The sequence below is a fragment of the Tachypleus tridentatus genome, chromosome 12, assembly GCF_004210375.1.
Source record: "Tachypleus tridentatus isolate NWPU-2018 chromosome 12, ASM421037v1, whole genome shotgun sequence".
Lineage (NCBI taxonomy): Eukaryota > Metazoa > Arthropoda > Merostomata > Xiphosura > Limulidae > Tachypleus > Tachypleus tridentatus.
Genome location: NC_134836.1, coordinates 126,683,240 through 126,707,338, shown reverse-complemented (window position 1 = coordinate 126,707,338; position 24,099 = coordinate 126,683,240). Strand labels below are relative to the sequence as shown.

General features: G+C 34.6%; 1 protein-coding gene across 7 annotated transcripts in view; it reads right to left on the bottom strand.

Moving 5' to 3' along the window:
* Nucleotides 1–24,099, bottom strand: part of LOC143234635 (histone deacetylase 4-like) — a 78,198-nt gene that overhangs the window by 14,417 nt on the left and 39,682 nt on the right. For 2 of the 7 annotated variants that reach the window (XM_076472115.1, XM_076472117.1), the window contains exons 2-17: nt 23,588–23,734; nt 16,399–16,577; nt 15,651–15,756; nt 14,731–14,845; nt 13,757–13,806; nt 10,664–10,789; nt 9,725–9,828; nt 8,957–9,070; nt 5,227–5,350; nt 4,436–4,610; nt 4,066–4,225; nt 3,296–3,542; nt 2,066–2,197; nt 1,741–1,874; nt 1,200–1,249; nt 728–795 (exon numbers count right to left, since the gene is read on the bottom strand). In XM_076472115.1, coding sequence (XP_076328230.1) covers nt 728–795; nt 1,200–1,249; nt 1,741–1,874; nt 2,066–2,197; nt 3,296–3,542; nt 4,066–4,225; nt 4,436–4,610; nt 5,227–5,350; nt 8,957–9,070; nt 9,725–9,828; nt 10,664–10,789; nt 13,757–13,806; nt 14,731–14,845; nt 15,651–15,756; nt 16,399–16,577; nt 23,588–23,734 — 2,031 coding nt within the window. Of the gene's footprint in view, nt 1–727; nt 796–1,199; nt 1,250–1,740; nt 1,875–2,065; nt 2,198–3,295; nt 3,543–4,065; nt 4,226–4,435; nt 4,611–5,226; nt 5,351–8,956; nt 9,071–9,724; nt 9,829–10,663; nt 10,790–13,756; nt 13,807–14,730; nt 14,846–15,370; nt 15,408–15,650; nt 15,757–16,398; nt 16,578–17,035; nt 17,218–23,230; nt 23,362–23,587; nt 23,735–24,099 lie in introns of those variants that run through there. The other 5 variants (XM_076472116.1, XM_076472119.1, XM_076472120.1 and 2 more) reach the window with 4 other exon arrangements.

The window sequence follows — 24,099 nt, the reverse complement described above, 5'->3', positions numbered from 1 at the left end:
TAGCCATCCATAGTTTAACAATGAAAGTTGGATTGACCATTACATTATAATACCGCCATGGCTAAAAGGGCTAGCATGTTTCAAAGCCACAATGAGTTGGTTGCAAGTTGAGCACACCAATCAGGTAACCTTACATGGCCACCTGGTAGCTGTGTATACAACTGCAGTGAGATTTAAGTGTATGATTATTTAACTAATTTGAAAAAAAGTCTAATTCAGGCCAAAGTTCAAATGAAAGAAGAATCAGACAGGTATTAAACCTTCAGGTGGCGTTAGTAAAATCAATTAATAGTGTAATCTTAATTTGGTATCAAAAATTACAGTACTTTATTAGGTAAACATGTTTATAAAAAGAGAAAGACCAATTTTGATTCCAAATACAAACTATTATAAATTCTTTAACTGAAGCAAAATGTGCGAGTAGAAAATTATTAGAGTAACACCAACTATTAACACACGTTTAATTGTAATGTATATGAATACTTTGTGTGAAAAAAAATATGAAACTTTTATATACGATAAAAGGTAAAACCTCTCTCAGAGCAATTGTACAGGGTCTTCGGAAAGTCACTTGTATATTTATTAACAGACAAGGACTACACAGTGACTTTCCGAACACCCTGTATAATACTGACTTCAGTCATTTACCTGTAGTTCAAGTTATCAAAATATTTTTTAACCCAATAAAAAAAAAAAAAGAATTAAAATGTTAACAACTTGCACTCACCAAGTTTACTCATGTCTAGTCTGTGTCTGTTCAAGGGATTGGTACCAAACAACATTGTGTAGGCCTCGCTGAAACAGTCCAAATACCGACAAATAATTTTAGTAAATTTGTATGTCACAGAATGTAAGGTAATTTTGGTTATTTTTTCAGTTCTGTATTAAAAATATACTGCTTAAAATTTTGTTCTAAATTTTTTTTTCACATTATTTCTTTCAAAACAGTTGGTTTGGAAACTTAGAGTATCAATTAATTTAGCTACATCGTTAATTATTAACGAAACCTGAGATTATCACCAATATATTGCAGCCAAACTCTATCAGCTGCCACCTTAGTTGCTAAATATTTTTCTTCATTTGTAAAGGATATAATAAAGACAGTAGTGACATCTTGTGATGACCAGTTCTTTACATCACATTGCAACACTATATACTAAGTTAAATCTTCATATTACGTTGGTTGAACATACACTAACCTGTGGCAGGTCTGTATTTCCTCTAAGCTGGCTTTTCTTCCACGTATCCTCTGTAATGGAAAATATTCCTACACTAACACACATTTTGTAAACTAGTCTTAACGGAAACCTATTTTAAGAAACAGATCTACTTCTCACACAATACAAGTGACCTTAATTTTTAAGAAATTATGCAGTTTCATTTCAATGAGGACTTACACAGATTTTAAAATATAATTATCAAAAGTCTTTAGTTTGGAATACTAAAAAAATCAAAGCCTAGTTTCCAAAAGATTCTAAGAGTTCATAGCCTTCTCATCCAAACTTACATTTGGTTGTCTCCAACAACAGTAACAAAATATGTACATCCATAGGAGAGAAAAATTAACATTTTTAAAGATATTTAATAATTCTATGTTTCTGTAGAACAAGAAACAAAAAATCAAAGTTAATAAAAAGGATGAAACAAACACAAACACATGAAGAAAAATCTATCACTAACTTAACAAACATAACGAACTTTGTTTTCACAACAAAGAGTAAGGAATTCATTAATACTAACCTCGCATCTTGCCACAAGTCCCGTTTCTTGAAGCCTAGCCCAGATGCTCTGGAGTCGACCAGCATGCTCGGGATGATAAGAATTATCACCACAGATACACACGTGTTTCAACATGATACTATCATAGACTAGTCCTGTTTATGGGAAACAAAATGGTTATGTGGTTAAATCGTTAAAAATACAACTTGCAACAAAGATGAAAAACTTTTTAATATCATATAAAGACAACTCTGAGGATAAACCTATTTACTACTTCATAGAGGTGTGTAATATGATTTAGACAAAAACTCAATATACAAATAATACAATTTAATTACAAACTCGCCTGTAGTGAAGGTATAGTGGACAGAAAGTGGACTTTCCTGAGACCCTCCTGTCGGACTTAGATAAACCAGTGGACTAGACAAAGTGCGCAACAAAGGTTTAGCCACATTGTGTTTTGAAGTGAATGCTGAATCTACACAAAATACATAAAATTTAAAATAATTTTAAACAAACAAATGCACATGAACCTGAAAAAAACAAACAAACAAACTGAAACTTAAAAGATGGAATAAAACAGAATCAATATCTTAAAGTCACAAGCTGACTGAATAGATTACATATTGAAGAATTTATCCAATGACCTCCATTCTCCGTTGCTTAAGACTTACTTATTCAACAGATGATATGGTGCATTCAGGTGAAATGAATAAAAGTTTGGTCTCTGACATGTAGGACCACTCAATAAAAGTATTTCATTCAAGATGTGAATTTGAGAGTGGTTATTTCATTTAACATCAAGTTATTACCAGACTGGACAAAACAGTGATAAATGAGTAATCTTATTACATTCCAAACACACACTGTGTGTGTTTACTCACTTCAGACTACCGTTTCCACTGGATTAGTGGAATCACTAATGACACCAAAGTTCTGGTTTGGTTTCAGTAATGTTCCAGACTAGACTGACAAATCGAAGGTTCCTTACTCTCAAGGAAACCTCACATTTACCCAGTGCATATGTGCTACCACACAACTAGCAACTCTTATTACAATTTACATAGGCCATAACTTATAGATATTGCCTGAACAACCTTTGAAAGACACTTGCTGTTGGTATGCTGTTGAGACAAGACTGCATTAACAATATTCTCCTACGACTGTAAAAGTAATTTTCTACTTTAAAGAATAACAAATCAACAAAGGAAACATCAGATTAACGGTTTTCTTGATCACATGCTATGTATAATCTATACATATTTACACCAAATAACATATGACACAATAAACTGTTGAGTCAATAGCATTCACGAGTTTCTATTAACAACTTTTCTAGACCAATGAAGTCAATAGGGGCAGATTAAGGGTCAAACATTCCTGGGGTTAAAATCTAATGTTAAAAAACCAACAAAACTAAAATTCACAATAGGTCTTGTTTTTTCAGGATAGTCCACGAGCAACAGGACTACCTCTGAATATTAATAAAAAAATTCAATTAAACAGGTGTGTATTAAATTCCAAAAATGTAGGGGTCACAGATATCCTAGACTGAAGATGCTAGGATAAGTTTTACCTTCACTTATCTGAAGAGGTGACTTCATCACAACATCCTGCTGTTGGTGAAGGAATGCTTCGTGGTCACATTTCATCTTTGATGGGTCACTTTCTTCCTCAGAACCTTTTGACCCCTGTTTATTTTCTGGCTCAGAGGGCACGGAAACATCTTTCATTTCTTGAGCTACTGCAGCTTCCGTCTCCTCTTCAACGTTTTCAACTTGGTTCTTGCTGGTTACCCGAGTCAATACAGTTTGGCGAATGTGCTGAGATAGAGAATGAGAAAAATAAACTCACTTAAGTTTATCACAACTCGCATATTTCAAAACTCTCATTATAACTTCTGCTTAACCCACTCAAACAAAGTGAAGGAATATAATTTTTGATGCTATATATCTTACAACAACATGATTCTAAGCCACACTCACATACTATATATCTTAGATTTAAACTCTAACACCTGTCACATCCAAGGTGAGTATTCTACCAACTGGACTGAAAGGTTCATTCCCTAAAGTTACTTTTTAACAATTCAAACTATTACTCTTGCTAACGAGGTTCATATTCATCTCTTATTTCAGGGTCAATGAATGGTCCCAATTTGAGCATCAGTGTGGTACTTTATCTATTTCCAATAGTTATGATGTTCTACTTGGATCTGAAACGTATTGCACCTCAGATGGGAGCTATATCAACTGCCAATGCTTAATAGCAAGTCAACTTTTAACAATTCAAACTACCACATCACTGTGTGTCATAATGTAGTGATCATAAACACATTTTATATACCTGTTTAAGTAGGCTGTGTTGCTGCTGTTCATACAGTAATTTTTCTTTTGGAAACTGTTCACTTTGCTGGGGAGGAAGAATGATTCCGTGGGGCTGCAGCATGGGGTGTCCTAATGGTAGTGGAGCAGACTGTGTTCGACCTAGAGGCCTGAGAATGTTTCTGCCAAAGTAAAAAATATGTAACAGTCCAGTAAGCTGTAAATGATACGAGTGATGAAGGATAATGGAACAATCAAAGTGACATTCAACATCTACGAGCCCAACATGTAAAATGTTAAAGCAATGTTTATGAAACACATGATTTTCATACACACACATTATTCAGTCTTATCTATTGATATAAGTAAAAGAGCATCAGAGACTGACACACCTGTGTAGTCGTGCCTGAACCATTTGAGCACCACTCATCACACTGCCATACGAGTACATTCCAGGGGCACCGTAAGCCTGAGGAATCTGTGCTGAGCTTCTGGCTTGCTCCAAGGCTTTCATGTGTGGCTGAACATAACTAGGACTAGTTGGTGGAGTGAACTCTCCATCAATAACTGAAGTCAAAATGTGTTTTATTAGTTAGTAAAGAAAGACTTTTTTACATAGTAACTTAGCTAGTTTTTAAGATTACTTTCAGAAAAAACCTTATATCATATTTTAATATACGTTTTAAATGTCAGCTGCTACCATAGTTAAAAAAGCTGGTTGTTTAAAGTTTCAAAGTAGTCCAGTCTCAGTGCTGCCAGTATCTCTACCCTTAACATATTCAGCTGACAAAAAAAGATGTGGAATGACATGTGATATACAGAAGTTCATTAACATGTATACACATACAAAATGGTATTCAACTTCATAACTTGCTAAGCATTATTTTGAAGAGAAAGTAACAAATAATTAATTTTGGGTGTTAATCATGAAATCTCTTAATGACCAGCCGACACTCTGACCTGTACAACACTGGAGTGGTGGTTCAGCTGACAGTACTTACAGTCTAAAGGTAAGTGTTATTTTGTATGCATTTTAAATAACGTTAATAGGACTAACATTTAACATCTGACAAATCGAGCTGATAAAATAAGTTGTCAAAATTAATCACTCGGTTAACCAAATCCTCGTCAAGTAATACAATCTCAATTATATGATTACTCCTATTGTGAAATCTTCATTTACCAGGTAAGGAGGGGTAGAAAGGGAGGGAGGAATGCAACATATGTGATGTCAGAGGTACACCTAATCTTGCTGCAGCCATGGCTCGAACCTGTGCTTCAGACACTGATGTCATTCCCTTACCTTCCTGTGGATAAAAAAAAAAAAAAAAAATCCTAGATGTCTCTTGGATAGGGAAAGATTTAAACCAATATTTTTATGACACAAGTTGAAACACAAGCAATTAATACAGCATTACATCCTCCACTATACTGGTACAGATATGTAGATGACACGTTTGCAGGATTCAAATCTACAGAACACATTTAATTTTTTCAATCACATTAACTCTATACATCCCAACATTAACTTCACATGTGAACTGGAAGAAAGCAATCAAATATCATTTCTTAACCTCAAAATTACAAGAACCGACACACAATTCAAAACAGAAATCCACCGAAAAATCACCCATACTGGACTATACATTCCTTGGGACTCAGCACATGAAACAAAACAAAACTCAACATACTAAAACCAAATAAACACAGCCATAAAACTATGCTCACCAGATAAAATTAACGATGAATTAGACAAAATAAAACAATACTTCATCAACATCAATAAGTTTCCTCCACAAACCGTAGAAAACATTATACGCACACACCTAGACAGAAAGCAAAATCAACCAACTAAATCTCACGAATCAAAAAATCACGAAACCATATACTGCTGTATACCATATATTCCTGACATCAGCAAACAAATAACCAACATTTGGCAAAAACTAGTAACAAAATATGACATTCCAGTTAATACCAAATTTATTCAAAACCAGGCACAAAACTGAGGTCTATACTATGTAAAAACTACACTGACAAACACCACACCAACATTATTTACAAAATACAATGTGATAACTGCCACAACTTCTATATTGGAGAAACAAGTAGAAAAATGAAAACCAGATTCAAAGAACATAAAAAGTCACCTTCACACGTTTTCGAACACTGCAAGTCAAATAAACACAACATAACCATAGAAAACACTCAAATACTAAATAAAGAAACAAACATAAACAAACACAAAATTAAAGAAGCCTTATTTATACAACAACTTAAACCCAAAATAAACCAATATAAAGGAACGCCTTTATACCTATATTAATATAATAAAATAAATAAAATTATATATTCAAACATCTAATACCACCCTCTACATTCCGACACTCAGTTACACAACCCCTTTCAAACATGTGGTCAGCTTCCGGTCAGTTACCTCTTTCTTTGTGAACATGACGATGACCGAAGAAGGTCGAAACGTTGTTCGCTCTTCTATGTAAAATATTTTCTCAACCCAAACGAGCTGTTTTTGCATATAGATTTAAACCTGTTGTGCAAAGGTGCTATTTGATATGTCCACCTTGAATAATTGATTTCCAGATTATGTTAAACTATTTTAAACACAAGTACTTCAACAGCCGTGCCAAATGCACTTTTTAAACTAATTTTTACCTTTTTATTTCTTACAATTCAGAAGTATTAAAAGATATGTCACTATTGTACTGTGTAAATACTTACAATAAAATATAAATCTAGTGTTTTCATAACACTTTCAGTGCTCTATACAATATCTATTCATAAAAACAATCTTTGAAACATCCAATATAGCACAATTTATGACTAACAGAAATATTAAATCGAAATGTTGTTTTGTATTTACATCAAAAATTAAAAAGAACAAACGAAATCATTTTCTTACAGTAGCAGAGTTCAAGTTATAATATATACTCTTAGTTCACTACATACAAATAATGAACATGTTTACAACCTATGAAAAGAGCCCCCCCTCCCTCCATTTCAGAATGATGAGTTAAATCTGATTAAATCACCTTGATTCAAAAGGTTACATTTAGCAATCAGAGTCTAGCCCCACAAAGTGCTGATGTTTTGTCTGTAGCTACATTGCATTTTTTACTTCTTTATATTTATACTAGTAGATGGATAACATTTGGGGAGGAGAGATATGTTCTATTCCTTATTCGATGCAATCCAAATTAAGATTTGATCTCCCTGCACTTATAGAATGCCATGCAATTTTTATTCAGTAACAGACAAGTGTTCCATTAACTAGATGTACACGTCTACAGTATCCATACTTTATTCAGTAAGAGATGAGTGTTCCATTAACTGGATGTACACACCTACAGTACCCATACTTTATTCAGTGACAGATGAGCGTACCATTAACTGGATGTACACATCTACAGTACCCATACTTTATTCAGTAAGAGATGAGTGTTCCATTAACTGGATGTACACACCTACAGTATCCATACTTTATTCAGTAAGAGATGAGTGTTCCATTAACTGGATGTACACATCTACAGTACCCATACTTTATTCAGTGACAGATGAGTGTACCATTAACTGGATGTACACACCTACAGTATCCATACTTTATTCAGTGACAGATGAGTGTTCCATTAACTGGATGTACACACCTACAGTATCCATACTTTATTCAGTGACAGATGAGTGTTCCATTAACTGGATGTACACACCTACAGTATCCATACTTTATTCAGTAACAGATAAGTGTTCCATTAACTGGATGTACACATCTACAGTATCCATTTCAAGAGGAAATGGAATCAACATTGGGAGTAACAATTTTATTTTTTCCCGTTTTTGTAGTTCATATGTAGTGCTGTATCAGTCTACAGAGTTCATAATTTATATGCAAAAACGGCTCGTTTGGGTTGAGAAAATATTTTACATAGTTCGCTCTTCTATGTAAAATATTTTCTCAACCCAAACGAGCCGTTTTTGCATATAAATTTCTCAACAAGTGGGTTTCTCGACATCACTGATTAGAGTTCATAATTCTTCGAGATTTATAGCATATTTTACCGACATCACGATAATACAACGTGCGTCCCTTATGTGATGTCCTTTTTATGCTTACTAACTAATTGACAGATGACACGCTACTGTATAATGGTAAGTGGTTAAAACAGATAACCAATTTTGGGGAAAGGAACAGATTCCAGGAAGGATGGATCCAATCAAAGTTTTCATATTTCATTAAGCAACGTTTTTCTCTATCTAAGCCACCACTTGTCCAAGTTTGTAACAAGCTAAGACAGTCTGTAATTTAAAATGTTTCTCCCGTCTTTTCCAGGAGATAACAATGCAGGGCCAGTACTACACCAAGTAACAGATTAATATGAAAAATATGATAAATACAAATTAAAACTAAAATACAACAGAACTAAAGCAAAAACAATACTAATATACAGTGATGTGTAACAGCAGTGAACACGAGTTTACTGATTTTGGTTACGTTTTACAAAATCTTCTCCCTTAAATAAATGAGTGCCCCCCATAATACCCATGCAGCACTGTCAAACCATTATAAATGAATATATATTACTGAAGTATTTATTGAAAGACAAATAACAAAATGGGTAATTTTTTTTTCCAGGATAGTTTGTTAAAAAGACAAACAAACAAACCAAAAAAGCATAATATTCTTACAGTAAAACCTATGATTCATGAACATAACTAATGGTGTAATATGCAGACATATAATGTATTTTTCCAACATCTTCAATAGAATAGGTACTTTAAAAAAAATAGTTTAGTTTGTTTCCATACAGGATTGAAAGTATACAAAGCAAAACAGGCCCAAAGACAGTTTTAGATAAAATAAGGATGTGGGAGTTACATAGAAATGTAAACATAGAACTCACCAAACTACTACTCGTTGGTAAAGGTGGACGCCCCAAGGTAATATTTGGCATAGATGGAGAAGAACGAAGTGCCACATCTTTCCCGTGACCTAGTGCAGAATGTGGGCCCGGCTCCTGGATGTTGATAAAATACAAACTTTAAGTTTACAAATGTACTCTCTTAAGTCAATTGGCTAATAGAAAAAGCCATATGTTGTCTTCCTACCAAACAGTTAACATTTTGTTCCATTAAACTAAGCAATTCCTCTTCAATCAGTCAGTTAATTAACATTATTCATGCATTCAACCAATGGTAATGCTGCCCTTGTGTGGTCTCCCAATCCATCAATGAATAGTAGTCATGTGATTTTTGTAAAAGGAGTATACAAGTAAACAGGTTTGTGTACTCTCTCTAGTACCAATCACCTAATAATTATTATTTACGTGAAACTTTATTAATTATGTTTATTAGATTGGAGAGAGCTAATGAATATTTCATACAGTTTTCTGTCGCCCTGTTGAACAGTGGTAAATATACAAAGGAAGTGGACCATCATCCTCGATATTTATAAATGATTATTGTTAATATAATATTTAAAACCCTTTTTACGTATTTATTAACGTATTATATATATGAACATGTAGCGAGTACAAAGACAATGTTTCAACCAATTTCAAACAAGTATTTTATAGTTTCTAAAAAATTAATCATTGCGATTTTTACGTTTTGTTAAAACTGTTACTCAATTACATCTATGCTACCTAAGCTTTCTATTCACAACTTCTTACTTCCTGTATCGGAGTGCTTTCACTGGTTGAATGGAAGGAATGAGCACTAGCTCCCTCTTGCGGTGATCCTGATCCTGAATCAGATTTACTGCTACTTCCGTCTCCTGTAAACAGACGGCTTTAATCGTTTCAACAGAAATCATGTCACATCAAAAACTTACTTTAAGATATAGAATCCAATCACCCAAGCGTTTCGGGACAGATTTCTAGCTTTTAAAAAACATGGAATTAGATAACCCGGACGCCACCGGTAATTTCTTCAGAAATTACAAGTTTTTCACTTATTCGCAACCAATCAATCTCTGATGAAGGAAGGTCTGTTTACCTCCAGCACGCTCTCGGGTTTCTCATCTCGTGAAAACATAGTGGTACGCAAAATATACAAACGTAAAATATTAAAAGCGATTACTTATCACCAAATTTTTGTTATACATTTTACAATTACATAAAAAGTAAACAAAACGACAGCCTAGACTGTCCGCAAGTTTCACCAAAATACAGATGTCGCCACTCTTGGCTATATTATTCACCCTAACCTATGGAATAATAAAAAATATCCACCAATACCTTTAAACAAAAATATTTAAAATAATTACCATGGTAATCATATTTAAGTTTTAGGATATTAATTTTGTATTTCATAGAAAGTTTCAGATACAAATAAAACTGTACGAATTAGAATAAAGCGAGGTATTTTTTAAATCAAATGTTTTTTAAAATTATTAAATAATTAGATTTCATACGTCGACGAAGTAAAATAACGCTTTAATATTTATTTTTTTATATTTACAAATATTTTAAACATTATTCTATTCAACTTTGTAAGTAACATGCAAAGTTACCAAACCATTTAATAAAACAACCAATCGCATCAGCTGTGTCAAACAGACCACAAAAATCACAACAAAGAGTACATTGAGTAACAGGATTTGAACGTACTTGCAAGTGGCGGTCTCCTCTTCGTGGGGATTGGTCCCTTGTCTTTACGTCTTAACAATGGGCTACTACGTCTGTCTAACACTTTTTGCTTCAGAATAGAACGGACTTTCAAGTTAGGCTCGGATGCTTCAGAAAGACGAAAGATAACATCACTGACTCGTAAACCACGTAGTATAACTTGTTCACTATTCCATCTGTTACGTACTATACTTTATCTCGGAAGAGTCTCCGATTTATTATATTAAATAGCCGGAAATTAGGATTAACATTTATCAACATTTAATTAACTTCTGTTATAAATACTGATACCCACAACTTATTCTTTAGAAGTACAAAGCTACACAGAGTTAGCTGTACTCTTTCCACCACGGGTATCAAACCACGGTTTATACGAGTCCGCAGACATAGCGCTATGCCACTGATTATCATGTACACAAAAAAATATTTATAGTAACGATTATTACTAATAGTTATTAACAATGATGATTTATATACAAGAGTTTTACAAACTTACAAGTAGGCCCGGCATGACCAGGTGGTTAAGGCACTCGACTCGTAAACTGAGGGTCGCGGGTTCGAATCCCCATCACACCAAACATGCTCGCCCTTTCAGCCGTGGGGGCGTTATAATATTACAGTCAATTCCACTATTCGTTGGTAAAAGAGTAGCCCAAGAGTTGGCGATGGGTGGTGACGACTAGCTGCCTTCCCTCTAGTCTCACACTACTAAATTAAAGACGGCTAGCGCAGATAGCCCTTGAGTAGCTTTGCGCGAAATGCAAAACAAACCAAACTTACAAGTAATACTGAGTCTTGTATCTAGTCTGGAAATGAATATTTTATCGACGTTCACGGAAAGCGGATTAAGTTTTTCGTGACAGCCTCGCACTCTAGCTAGCTAGTATGAAGTCACCCGTAAGTTTACACCGATGACAACATTCAGTACCCTCGTAGAAATGCTAACGTACGAAGTTAATTGACTGAAGTTAAACGGTTTATAATGTTTGAAATTTACAAAAGTCATTGGTCAAATTCTATAGTTTTCCGATTAATTAGCGCTAATTACAACTAACTGCTATGACGAATTACAAGACGTGAAATTCATCGAGGTTTACACGTTCAACTGCTATGGCAAGTTTATGTAGTTCACGTGTACGAGCATTACATCAGGATTCATTACAGAGGTTTGTAATGATTTACTGCTGTGACGAGACTGTTACGTCATGATTACAGAGGTTTACATGGTCATCTGCTGTGAAAGGATTAGCTATGTTTAATTGTCCAAACTCCAGTAACAAAGTAAAACAACTACATTAGATACATATGCATTTTCCGTAGTGTTGAATTACACGTAAATCTTTTTCAGATAAGCACCAGTTCCGAAATGAAAGTGACAAAGCCACACCACGAGGTCCAGTACCAATGACGTCATGAAGTGACGCTATCACGACAGGAGGCAAGACCAGTTTTCTGTCTATTGCGTTAGTAGTACACAAACTTGCTAGTTGTTGTTATTTATGTAACTTGTCAGTTCGCTGATAACAAAAATTAAGTTGGCAACGTATGTGAAACACGGCTTATACAAAACATTAAAATCACGTGATGTCCAGCTGGAAACGCCAGACTCAACCGAAATAGTCTTATCATCACAGAAAGGTTAATGACAAATAATGCGCAAGAAACGTAGAGATTCCTTGTTTTATTTTTGGTTACACAAACGCTATTGGATTCTTTATTTTAAAAACGTCTTTTAACTTACCAATCCCCATACAGTATCCTTGTTTGTACCACATATGCGATTACAGTATCAAACGAAACCGTAACTTCGCGATATTTGTACGAAATTCAGGAAAAAGTTTCTCAGATTTAATTATTTTTTCCCTTCAAGGACAGAGAAAAAAACAACAACTATTTCGTTTTCTGTCTTTGCGTCTAAAAATGGTGTATATTGATTAAATCTAATACGTTTAAGTGCTTTCTGAAGTATATGTTAACTAAGAAAAGACAAAACTAGGTTATTTTCACTAATTTAATAATCACGTTATATTAGACAACTTTTTTAATAATACCATATGTTTGGTCTTTTGTGTGGCGTGAAGTGTTATGAAACACTGTTATTCTTGTATTTCGACCACAAAACTGTACTCTGGGCTATATACACTCTGTTCACCGCGGGGAATCGAACTCCACATTTTAACGTAACAAGTTTGTAAAGTTAAGGCAGGTCCATCGAAATGGATTAAAGAAACAATATTACCTGCATAATTACATAAACCGAATAAAATGGTTGGAATTTTTACACTGTGATCTCCGATTTATGCTGAAGATACTGCAAATCGATTTGTTTGATAATCGAATATAGATTAAACTAATCGATGAGTGTTGTAGCCAATATTAATTTATATGATAGCTATCGGAAATAGATAAAAATTCAATTTGTGTCCATTGTGGAAATGTGCACGCACTTCATTTTACCGGATGTAAATATACTTTAGGGCGTTTCGTATAACAACACGGTAACATCATATCAAAGTTTTTAAAAAGGTCTAACATTAGGTCGTAGAATAACATTTTAAGTTTATTTATTGACAGTACTGTAAAGTTTAGGCCTAACTAACCCAGATTGCATGTGGAACGCTCTAACCACCTAATTATCAATGATTATCTACATTTCTAGAGTTAGTTCTTGATAAAACCCCTCATGTTTTTCTAAGACAAAACACTTGTTTGTTCTTTCTTTGTGTTAAACATATGTGAAACAAACAAATAAATTTGTATAATGAAATAAGATTAATTTTGCATTAAAATTGTTTAAAAACGAAATCGACAATAATATATGTTGTTTTAGCTTACGAAAGTTACTTAAGGGTTGATGTGTTGTTTCTTTACTACTACTAATGAGTACTACTTTTGCATACAATACAGTCGTTTAGAACGGTTTCAAAACTGTTAATTAAACATTCAAATTACAGCACGAAACAAAAAACAAAACAAATTTTTTTTAGTTTACTTGATGCATTAATCCAGGAAAAGTATAACATTTTGTTGTGCAGCACATAAGATTAAAAAGTTCACAAAACAGACTAGGCCTACCTGTTTTCCGGAGCGGGAAGTCATCGTCATATTTGCCGAGCAAAGGATGCCTACAGCGGAAAAAAAAAGAAAAGAAAAAAGAACAGGATTATATACGTGTATCGATGTTGGTTATGAAAACCCTAGAGAAAAGAAGATGGTAGTAATCATATTCTAAGTTAGAACAGCAAGTTAAACGGGTATAATCATGTATGTGTAATGTGGTCGTTTAATTCAAACAAGAAGGCTTAACATGGCGGTTTGAAACGTTAGCTTGCAGCCGAACCGGAAGAAGGGTGCTGACTTCCGATAACCAACACAGGGAAAACTACCTTTCGAGTAATGGCTCATACAGTGTTGTAGTACCGTGAAGACAACCCCGTATTTAGTTAGATAACATTTTATAGCAAGGTTTATCTGCGATATATAGTTTAATACAGTATTATAAAAATCAAAGTCATTTCGCAATAAAGTTCTCGTATTACTGAGCTAAGAGAAAACTAAAACTTACATGACGTCTTAAAAAACAAAACTAAGTATTTAGAGAAGGAAGCTGACGAAACAAACTGAACACGTTAGTATAGTTGCTGCTTCGTGTTTAAAAACAAATTAAAGTCATAATGAGTAAAATATACGTGCAAGTTGGGAGAGGACAGTCGATGCTAATAAATAGGACGGTTACGTCCAATCTTCAGAATACAACGAAAAACGTACATTAACAACAGTCGTAATTCGTACGATTATTGAAACATTATCCTATTCTTTGTGTTAATTTATGAAATTATTACTTAAAATTGTTTCAGTATTTAACAAAAGCATATTATCTTTCTAATTAATTGTATATTTTCATTCACGTCTATTAGTTTTTAAATCTCAGGAAATCGTTTGAAAAGGTCTCGGTCTAGAGTAGTCGTTTCTTCTCTTTATAAAAAAAAAAAAACTTTTCCATTTGGTCATGGTTAGTTATCAACTCATGAAATCAAGAAAACATTTACCAGTTTCGTAAATTAGGGGGAGAATTGTTAGCACTACTAGAGGTCGCCTCTCTCTGTCGTTTACTGAGAACGAACTCTTGAAGCCGTTGTTTAACTTCTAAAGATGCTACAGCACCTACAAACAAAGTGGAAACGATTAGTCTGACAAATCTACATAGATAAATTGTAGCCTGGATAAAGCTATTATTTACATTGCAAACGTTCATACAAATAAAAAAGAAACAAGTCAAAATACGGTTTTTTCTTTTTATACTAGGAAAAAAATTAAATTATTTGCACGTACAATCTAAATGAGCAGCTGTCTCGTATTTCGATATTAGCATCTTTCAACCTGATTAGTTATCTCACGTTCATTGTCATGTCAAAAGAATAATGTGTCAACTCTTGAGAATTCTACCACGAAAAAAACTAGTGTCAAACAATTAATGTCAGTCTATGTGGAATAGTAGGCCACACCAATATTTTGTACACAAACCATTAAATTCAAATATACAAAATGATGCCTGGGTTGTTCGATTCTTAATATGCTAAGTAGGATTCCTGTAGAATGTTCCCTTAAAACAGTTTAGTTCTCCAAAGTTGATAAGAAATATTGGTTGATGTAAAAAAATAGAAATAATCTAACATTTCACGTTCTTACTGTGTTCGTGTTTGTCTAACATTTCACGTTCTTACTGTGTTCGTGTTTGTCTAACATTTCACGTTCTTACTGTGTTCGTGTTTGTCTAACATTTCACGTTCTTACTGTGTTCGTGTTTGTCTAACATTTCACGTTCTTACTGTGTTCGTATTTGTCTAACATTTCACGTTCTTACTGTGTTCGTGTTTGTCTAACATTTCACGTTCTTACTGTGTTCGTGTTTGTCTAACATTTCACGTTCTTACTGTGTTCGTGTTTGTCTAACATTTCACGTTCTTACTGTGTTCGTGTTTGTTCTTCTTTTTCAAAGCTTCCAGTTTTTCTTTTTCTCTTTTCTCTTTATCCAGTTTCTGTTCCTCATCTTTCTTCTGTTGCTCCAAGAATTCCTGGAAGACGAAAGACAACAACAATGAAGACAGAATACCAGCTATGAAGGAAAGAATCAAAACAGTCGATGTGCAGCAGTACAACGTAAAACTACATCAAAATAGCGTGAAATATGGAAACGCTATGAACATAATACGTGACAAAACTCATTTACACACATCACTCACCCTTCCAGTACCACTGCATGAAAATCTGGAACCAAGTACCCAGTACTTCTCTTCACTGGGTTTCTTATCTTTAAACCACTCACAAACAAAATGGCATAGGAGACGGCCGTGACATCCCAACAGAGCAGTACATTCTAACAAACCTGAGACGTTCAACAAGGTTATCTGAGAAGCGATGAAATTATTCTACAAGTAATTCCGAAAATGTATCTCAACTTGTGTAGTTGAGAAAAAATCAACTGTAAGGTATTCAGTTGATAAAAAGAACGTATTGACACTTGTCGTTAATCCATATATATTAAAAATTAATATATGTAACATAAAAACAAACATACATGGTAGACTATTCCTCAAACCATCTGTTAAGTAAAGTCAAATATACACGATTAAGTTAATATTTCTAAAACTTCCTACTATAAACCTTACAACATACTTTCCAACGATACATACGACAACTAAGATTTCGTTACGTGCCTTGATTTTCTGTTGAAGTTGGAGCTCGTGCTGCTCTGCTAACTGCTGCTGCTGTTGTTGGAAGTGTTGCAACAACAGCTGTTGTTGAAAGTTGTGTTGTTGTTTAAGTTGTAGTAATTGCTGTTGAAATTGTACGCTAACGTTGCTGGTAATATCCTCCATCCGCTCTCCATTAAGATCTGCACGAGAAAACAAATGAAACTGTTACCGGTCGCGTGTTTCTCGTGCACGCGCACAAACACGTATATATTGTTTATATATCACAGAAATGGCAGCGGTGGATTCACAAAAACGTTTTACAGTCAAATCACAGACGATGATTAAGTTCTACCATACGATTAACAGCTATAAATGAGGCACGAATAGCGCATTAATATTGTTTACAAACAATTAAAGTACACTTGGTAGGAAATACGTATTGAATAAAACAACCAAATTATAAATTATTATTTTACTAAACTGATTCCAGAACGACAAAGCAAATCGATCAAGTTTAAATCAAATTTTAAACTATAAATATCAGAACAACAGACGTTAAACTGCTGACATGTAGACAGCAAGCAACCAAATTTATTCTTTTATGACGTAACTTATTAAATATTTATACTATATAGATTATTAAGGTAATACTCCGAACCTTGTACGCCACATAAAATCATCTAATTGGATACTACTTATAAATCCTTTAACTTTAGGACTAATAATCAGATCTGTTTGGCTTCAGAGTGGAAACACGTATACGTTTAGGCTTAGTTTACAATTTAGATATCCGAATTTCTTAAATGCACGTTATATTACGGCCACTTTCAGTTTGTCGTGTCCCGTCAACATTAGGGGTATATCGTTGTTTTTATAAACAACGAACAATGTATTCCGTTAGCTTATTGTTACGTTACTCTATTTCGTCATGCGTCTATGGTGACCCACAACGTCATGATGACACTGACTAATGACGTCAAACCGTCTAAAGATAACTTTAATCTCTTGGGCTCGTGTTTACACATTCATTTACAATATGCTTTTGAAAACATTTTTATTGTTTGACTTAAATTAACCACAGAACCACATGCGACATTAAAGGATATATATATTTTTAACGTTTTATATTTTAAAGTTTCCGAAATATTCTGACAACAACGTGCCACTATTTACTTACGTCATACGTGAAACTCTTCACGCTCCCTAGTGGCAAAGCAGTAACTGATAGTTTATAATCATAAAGAACTTTCTTCGGGTACTTTTCTAGCAAAACCCAAAGCTATTAAAATATTTTCAAAAACGTCTGTATAATATAAACGTGTGATAGCTATATAAAAAGTACCGATATACAAAAACGTCAGAAGAAGCACATTGCATATTTTATTAAAAAGTTTGGACCTGGTAAAGAATGTTAGGAAATCTGGTACAGCGGTAAGTCTACGGATTTACAACGCTAAAATCAGGGGATCGATTCCCCTCGGTGGACACAGCAGATAGCCCGATGTGGCTTTGCTGTAAGAAAAGCACACACATAGTCAGGGAGAAATTCAATATGGTATTAGTCAGTTTTAAAAGCCGACTCATACACGATGTCACATCGGATTTACAACGCTAAAATCAGGGGATCGATTCCCCTCGGTGGACACAGCAGATAGCCCGATGTGGCTTTGCTGTAAGAAAAGCACACACATAGTCAGGGAGAAATTCAATATGGTTTTTAGTCAGTTTTAAAAGCCGACTCATACACGACGTCACAGATGTCATTGGCTATTCTGAACAGTTTTCTCACAACCCTTTTTCAAGTCCTCCAACTTTTGTGGCCATTTCTACAAGTCTTTCCGTTTGAGAAGACTTTGCAGTCAGTTATGTGTTGGTGCAATGGCTAGTTCGTTAAGACGCTCGACTCGTAATCTGAGGGTGGCAGGTTTGAATCCCCGTTATTCACTTTCATCCGTGGGAGCATTATAATGTTATAATCAATCCGACTATTCGTTGATAAAAGATTAGCCCAAGAGCTGGCGGTAGGTGGTAAAGACTGGCTTCCTTTTCTCTAGTCTTACACTCCTAAATTAGGGAGAAGCAGCGCAGATAGCCCTCGTGTAACTTTGCTTATTTTGTTTGTTTTTTATTTCGCGCAAAGCTCGAGGATCAGGAAGAAAACGTTTATATTTTCTTTGGATTTTTTTACCGGAGTAAAACTATTATTTTGAAGACAGTTGAATAACAGTCGCACAATCTTTTGATTGTGTTCTAATGTTCAACCTTCAAAGAGAGATAAAGATGAAAAAGTCAAATAGTTTGCAAGGTAAACGACTTAGACAAACATTACGGAAATATGTTTCTCAAGCACAATAGGCTATTTGTACTGTGCCCAACACAAGTTGAAGCCTGGTTTTAAGTATTATACACTTTCAGACTTCCCGCTGAACCACTAGTGGAGGCGGAAGGAGAGAATTAGAAAGGTTCTGAACCACCCTGTATCACTGCAATGATTTTCTGAATATAGCACGCGATTATTAAATGTTAATCAGGAGAAGTAGATATAATAATTTTATATTAATTTTATTCCACTACTAGCATAAGATAGCCACAATCCGCTGAGAGATTCTGAGATCTCCTCCTGATTCAAAGAGGTCTCAACGTACCATTCAAGCGTCTCCACTACTATATTTTCTTCTATACCTACCACAATACGCTAATTCTAACTGATTTGTTTGTTACCATTTTTGTGTTCATTTTTTATGTATATTTATTATATTTTTTTTATTCAACAAATTATCCAATAATATATAATCCATATTTTTCTTCCCGTTGTTTTTCTGCCTTTTCTCAAACTTAGTTCATTTTTTTAATTCTATTTTTCTTCCAATGTTTGTTTGAATTTTTTTTCACTCACTAATATTCTTTAACTATTTTGCTTGGTGTCATTTCCCAAAGTTTATTTATTTAAACCCTTTCTAGTATTTCGAGGGACTGTTCCATGGGTCCTGATGCCTTTGACTGGCTAATAAATATTTGACCCATACTCTTTTGGTTTCCTTTTTTTTCATTTTGGGTAAACTATGTGGATTTTTTTCCCAGTTTTGACAGATTTTTAGACCAACAATACGTGATGGAATATCTTTACATATTGTTCATCCAGTAAGATAGAAGTAGAAATATATGATTTTTATAGACCCCCAAGGAAGCAGAATCATGAAGGGGCTATTGGTTAATTTTTTATGTCAAATATAAATAAATAATATTCTTATGTATACCCTCAAAATCCCTTTAGTATGCGCGCAAAGTTTCACATCTCTAGATTCTTTTCTGTTGGAGCTATAGCGGTCACACACATGGGGAAACATTATTACAGATAGTCACACTTTATGTATACGTGTGTTTAAGTATACACGTAATAGTGTGATTCTTTCTCGTTATTCCTGTGGTTTAGCTGGACGACTGCAGATTTGTAACATCGGTGTTTAGATATCCATGGTAAGAACAGCGCAGCTAGCTCATTGTGTGGCTTTGTGCTTAACAGTAAAACGAAACAGTTACTAGACGTACTTATTGCTTATAAAAAGTTCATTTGTCATCATGTGTTGTAGGCTACACAGTGCATAATTCTCCTCATGATTCATGGTACGCGCACGTTTCACTGACGTCACGACAGTACAAACTGCAACGTAAAGGTTTCCTTACATCACGTAACTAGTATCAACTATTTGACTAGCACACAACATACTACTGTACAGTGGCGGAAGTAGCGCAAATAGGTGACTCTTCCAGGCGGTCTTCGGCCCCTTTTAACTCGCAGGGAAGACATGGATACAAGTTTTTCGATACGCGTCTCTCCGAAATTAAATTTATTTGTTATATTGAATATTTTTCAATAACTTGAAGTTACGCATTTTACAAACTTTACATGTGTATTGATAATGTTGCATCGTATATTCTGCGTTTCGTAATATTTTAATCGAAACGATGCTGCAATGTTTTTTTATGCGAGTAAAAAAGTAACATGTTACGAGATTTAATATGTTGTAATCTAACCACAGAATCTGTGCACGTTTTCATACAGACGTATAAGACGATGATGCGGTAACAAATTAACACAAAGTATGCACGAGACTGTTCCCGGTCTCTCAGTATTTTTTTAAACTAAGTACAGTAAAATTATTACGCGAAAACGACTTGTATTTTGAAGCAGGGGTCAGTCGTATTTTAACTTCATTGTGGATTGTCAAACGTTAGCGTTGTACTAATATATCTTGTGTCAAAGCTTCAAACAGAAACTACCTATACAACTCATTCAGAATGCTTAGTTATTACTTAAAACAGATCGTGGCGGACCTGTCAGACTGAAATTATCCGATATTCGAGATAGCTACGCTTTACTTTAACTGTTCGTATTTTATTATCTACGAATAAATTAAATTATCTCTAGCTCTGCTCGTACATTGTAGCGAATTTTTTTTACCGTGTAAACACATCAATAAATTCGTGTTACTTATTTACGAGCCAGTTATATTTAGATATTGTGTTTCTTCTATTTCACTTTGTTTCCACTAAAACAATAATTGATCTTGTGCTATTTTTAACCTGCGCATACGCAGAACGTATCATTTCACGGTAACCATGGTAACTGGCACGCGTCAGGGAACGTTAATTCAAAGTGTAAAGGAAGCAAACTGCCGTTCTGTGTAAATACTGGAAGCCGTTTTGTCTCTTCGCAGGTAGGTATACATACAGATATTAATGTGAACTATTTGCACTAAAATCGGTCTCTTAACGATCTGCGTTTCTCTGTTCACAAAATGAGTTGTCATTTTTTTTCTACTAACTTTACGAACCATTAGTGATTTAAACAGGGAGCTGATATAATTAACTGAAGGTTTGAGTTTACGTATGAGAAAGTTCTCTTCAGTAAGGACATTCCGTTGACTTTTGATAAGGTCATAAAATAATTTGAATAAACAGCTGAGTCACACTCGTCAACGATTTGTTCTTGTGGTCGTCCAATGATGAACAGACACTCCATATACAAGGTCAGCTCTACACGTAATTTGCTCTTAGTTTTATAATTACAATTTCCCAACTTTCATAGCGAGAGATCGCAACTAAGTTTCAATTAGCGTCATGTTACCGGACACGAAAGTAAAAGAAACAAAAGTGAATTTTTTAAAATATATAAACGTTGAACTGAAGTTTTCCTTGTTACTGTAATGAATTTGTATCCGAGTTTGTTTTGGATATTCTCGACTACTACACAAAGAGTATCTGTACTAGCTGTCACAATCTTCGAACTAAAACTAGCTGATCAACAGCGCTCACCACAGATTTCTTGGCTAGTTTAATCGAATGGTGGAATTTGACAGTCTCTCTAATAACGCAGCCATGGCCCCAAAGTGTAGGGCATGGTCATGCAGAGACAAACCAAGATTCAGAGACTGGCTACATACAGGCGACTGAACCACTTACATAGTCGTTCGCCTCAACTCAAAAAAAGTTTCTCACAAAACTATTTAATCTGGTCAGAATAAGAAGTTTGAAACTGAATAACACCCACTGCGCACGAGAGCCAGCAGCCTCCTAAGAAACACGAAAGTTCAGATATTGCTGTCTTTAATTTTGAATTACGGACAAAAGTTAAAAACGGTAGCATTAGAGTTTGTTTTGTTATTGCTTTCATCCGGCTCTTTGAATCTCATAACAATGCACTCACAGCTGAAAGTATGCAGTATCTTGAGCGGAGTCTCGAACCTTGGCACTTGCAGTTCATAACCTAACATTTTTGTTGCAGTAAAATGTGAACATTTTCATGTAACATTCATGTCAAATCCTTTGTTTAACTCTGAACAGGAAGTGTCCGCTTTCCGAAATATTTTCCATCATCTGCACATCGATGTACTTGTTACATGGTAAACATACGATTCCTGGATTGTATCAACTATTTTAACAAGGTTTGCCAGATGTCAAGAACACTTTGTCTTACGAAACTAACAGATAATAAAGGTAAAATATAACGATCTCGAACATCTTTAGATTACTAGTTGTGTTACAAAATAATAAACAGAAACAGATATCCACAATCTTAGACTTAATGATATCTGGGAACAGAACAACCTCAAACATCTTACAGAACAGTTATCTTACCAAAATCCTTCCATCTTAACTATGAGTAACCACTGTGGGTAGAAATACTGGGAACAGAACAACAACCTCAAACATCTTACAGAACAGTTATCTTAGCAAAATCCTTTCATCTTAACTATGAGTAACCACTGTGGGTAGAAATACTGAATGCGATGGTTTACTTTGACTATTCAACCTAATATTTATATTTCTAAGATTCTCATTTCTAATAGTTCATAATCTACAGTAGGTGACTGGACAAAAACAGTCTCTCTAGTCAATGACCCTTACTGGATGGTCAAATCACACTATTCAAGTAGGCTGAAAACATTCACTAAGTGTAATCAAAGTCCCTTACTGGATGGTCAAATCACACTATTCAAGTGGGCTGAAAACACTCACTAAGTGTAATCAAAGTCCCTTACTGGATGGTCAAATCACACTATTCAAGTAGGCTGAAAACACTCACTAAGTGTAATCAAAGTCCCTTACTGGATGGTCAAATCACACTATTCAAGTGGGCTGAAAACACTCACTAAGTGTAATCAAAGTCCCTTACTGGATGGTCAAATCACACTATTCAAGTAGGCTGAAAACACTCACTAAGTGTAATCAAAGTCCCTTACTGGATGGTCAAATTACACTATTCAAGTGGGCTGAAAACACTCACTAAGTGTAATCAAAGTCCCTTACTGGATGGTCAATCGCACTATTCAAGTAGGCTGAAAACACTCACTAAGTGTAATCAAAGTCCCTCAATGATGTTCAGTTCCAGTCCAAGAGGTGGTGGTGGTGAATCCTCCAGATTAACTGACTTCCATTTACTTCACCAGTTCAGAATTAAGGTCGACAAAGTAGAAATAGCATCTATCAACAAACTAATGTCATTTTTAGAGAAATAACGAAACAAACGAACAATCCTTAGAGAAATATCTTTGTCAAACTTGTTTACAAACATAGAGTCATGATATTGAGTATTTTCTCGATTTATGGCCCGATATTTTTTTTTATGAATTAACATTCTCTCCAAACTGAACTAGTTCCAAATTTAACAAAACCAAAGCCAAGAAACGTAAGATGGTTGTTGACTTACCTGGGGTCGACTTTGATTCGTTCATGAGACTTGCCAATGTGTGGCAGCAAAACCAGCACTTCACACGATAGAAAAGTAGTTCGGAGGACAGAATGATACATAAAGAATAAAAAGTATCACTCCTCCCCCTTAGCAACCGTTGCTGATCTGTAAAATTAAAGAAATTACTAATGCTCTACATTGTTGGAATAAAGTTCTTAATACAATTAAGTGTTAATTAGTACGAAATTCCTATTTTTAGTTAATCCGATTTACTCTACACTTAGCGACAATTTAATTTTTAATTAGATTAAAAACTTAGTCCATGAAAGAGGTGGTTTGGTTTGTTTTGAATTTCGTGCAAAGCTACACGAGGGCTATCTGCGTTAGCCGTCCCTAATTTATTAGTGTAAGACTAGAGGGAAGGTAGCTAGTCATCACCACCCACCGTCAACTCTTGGGCTACTCTTTTACCAACTAATGTGGAATAGTGGGATTGACCGTTTCATTATAGCGCCCTCTTGGGTGAAAGG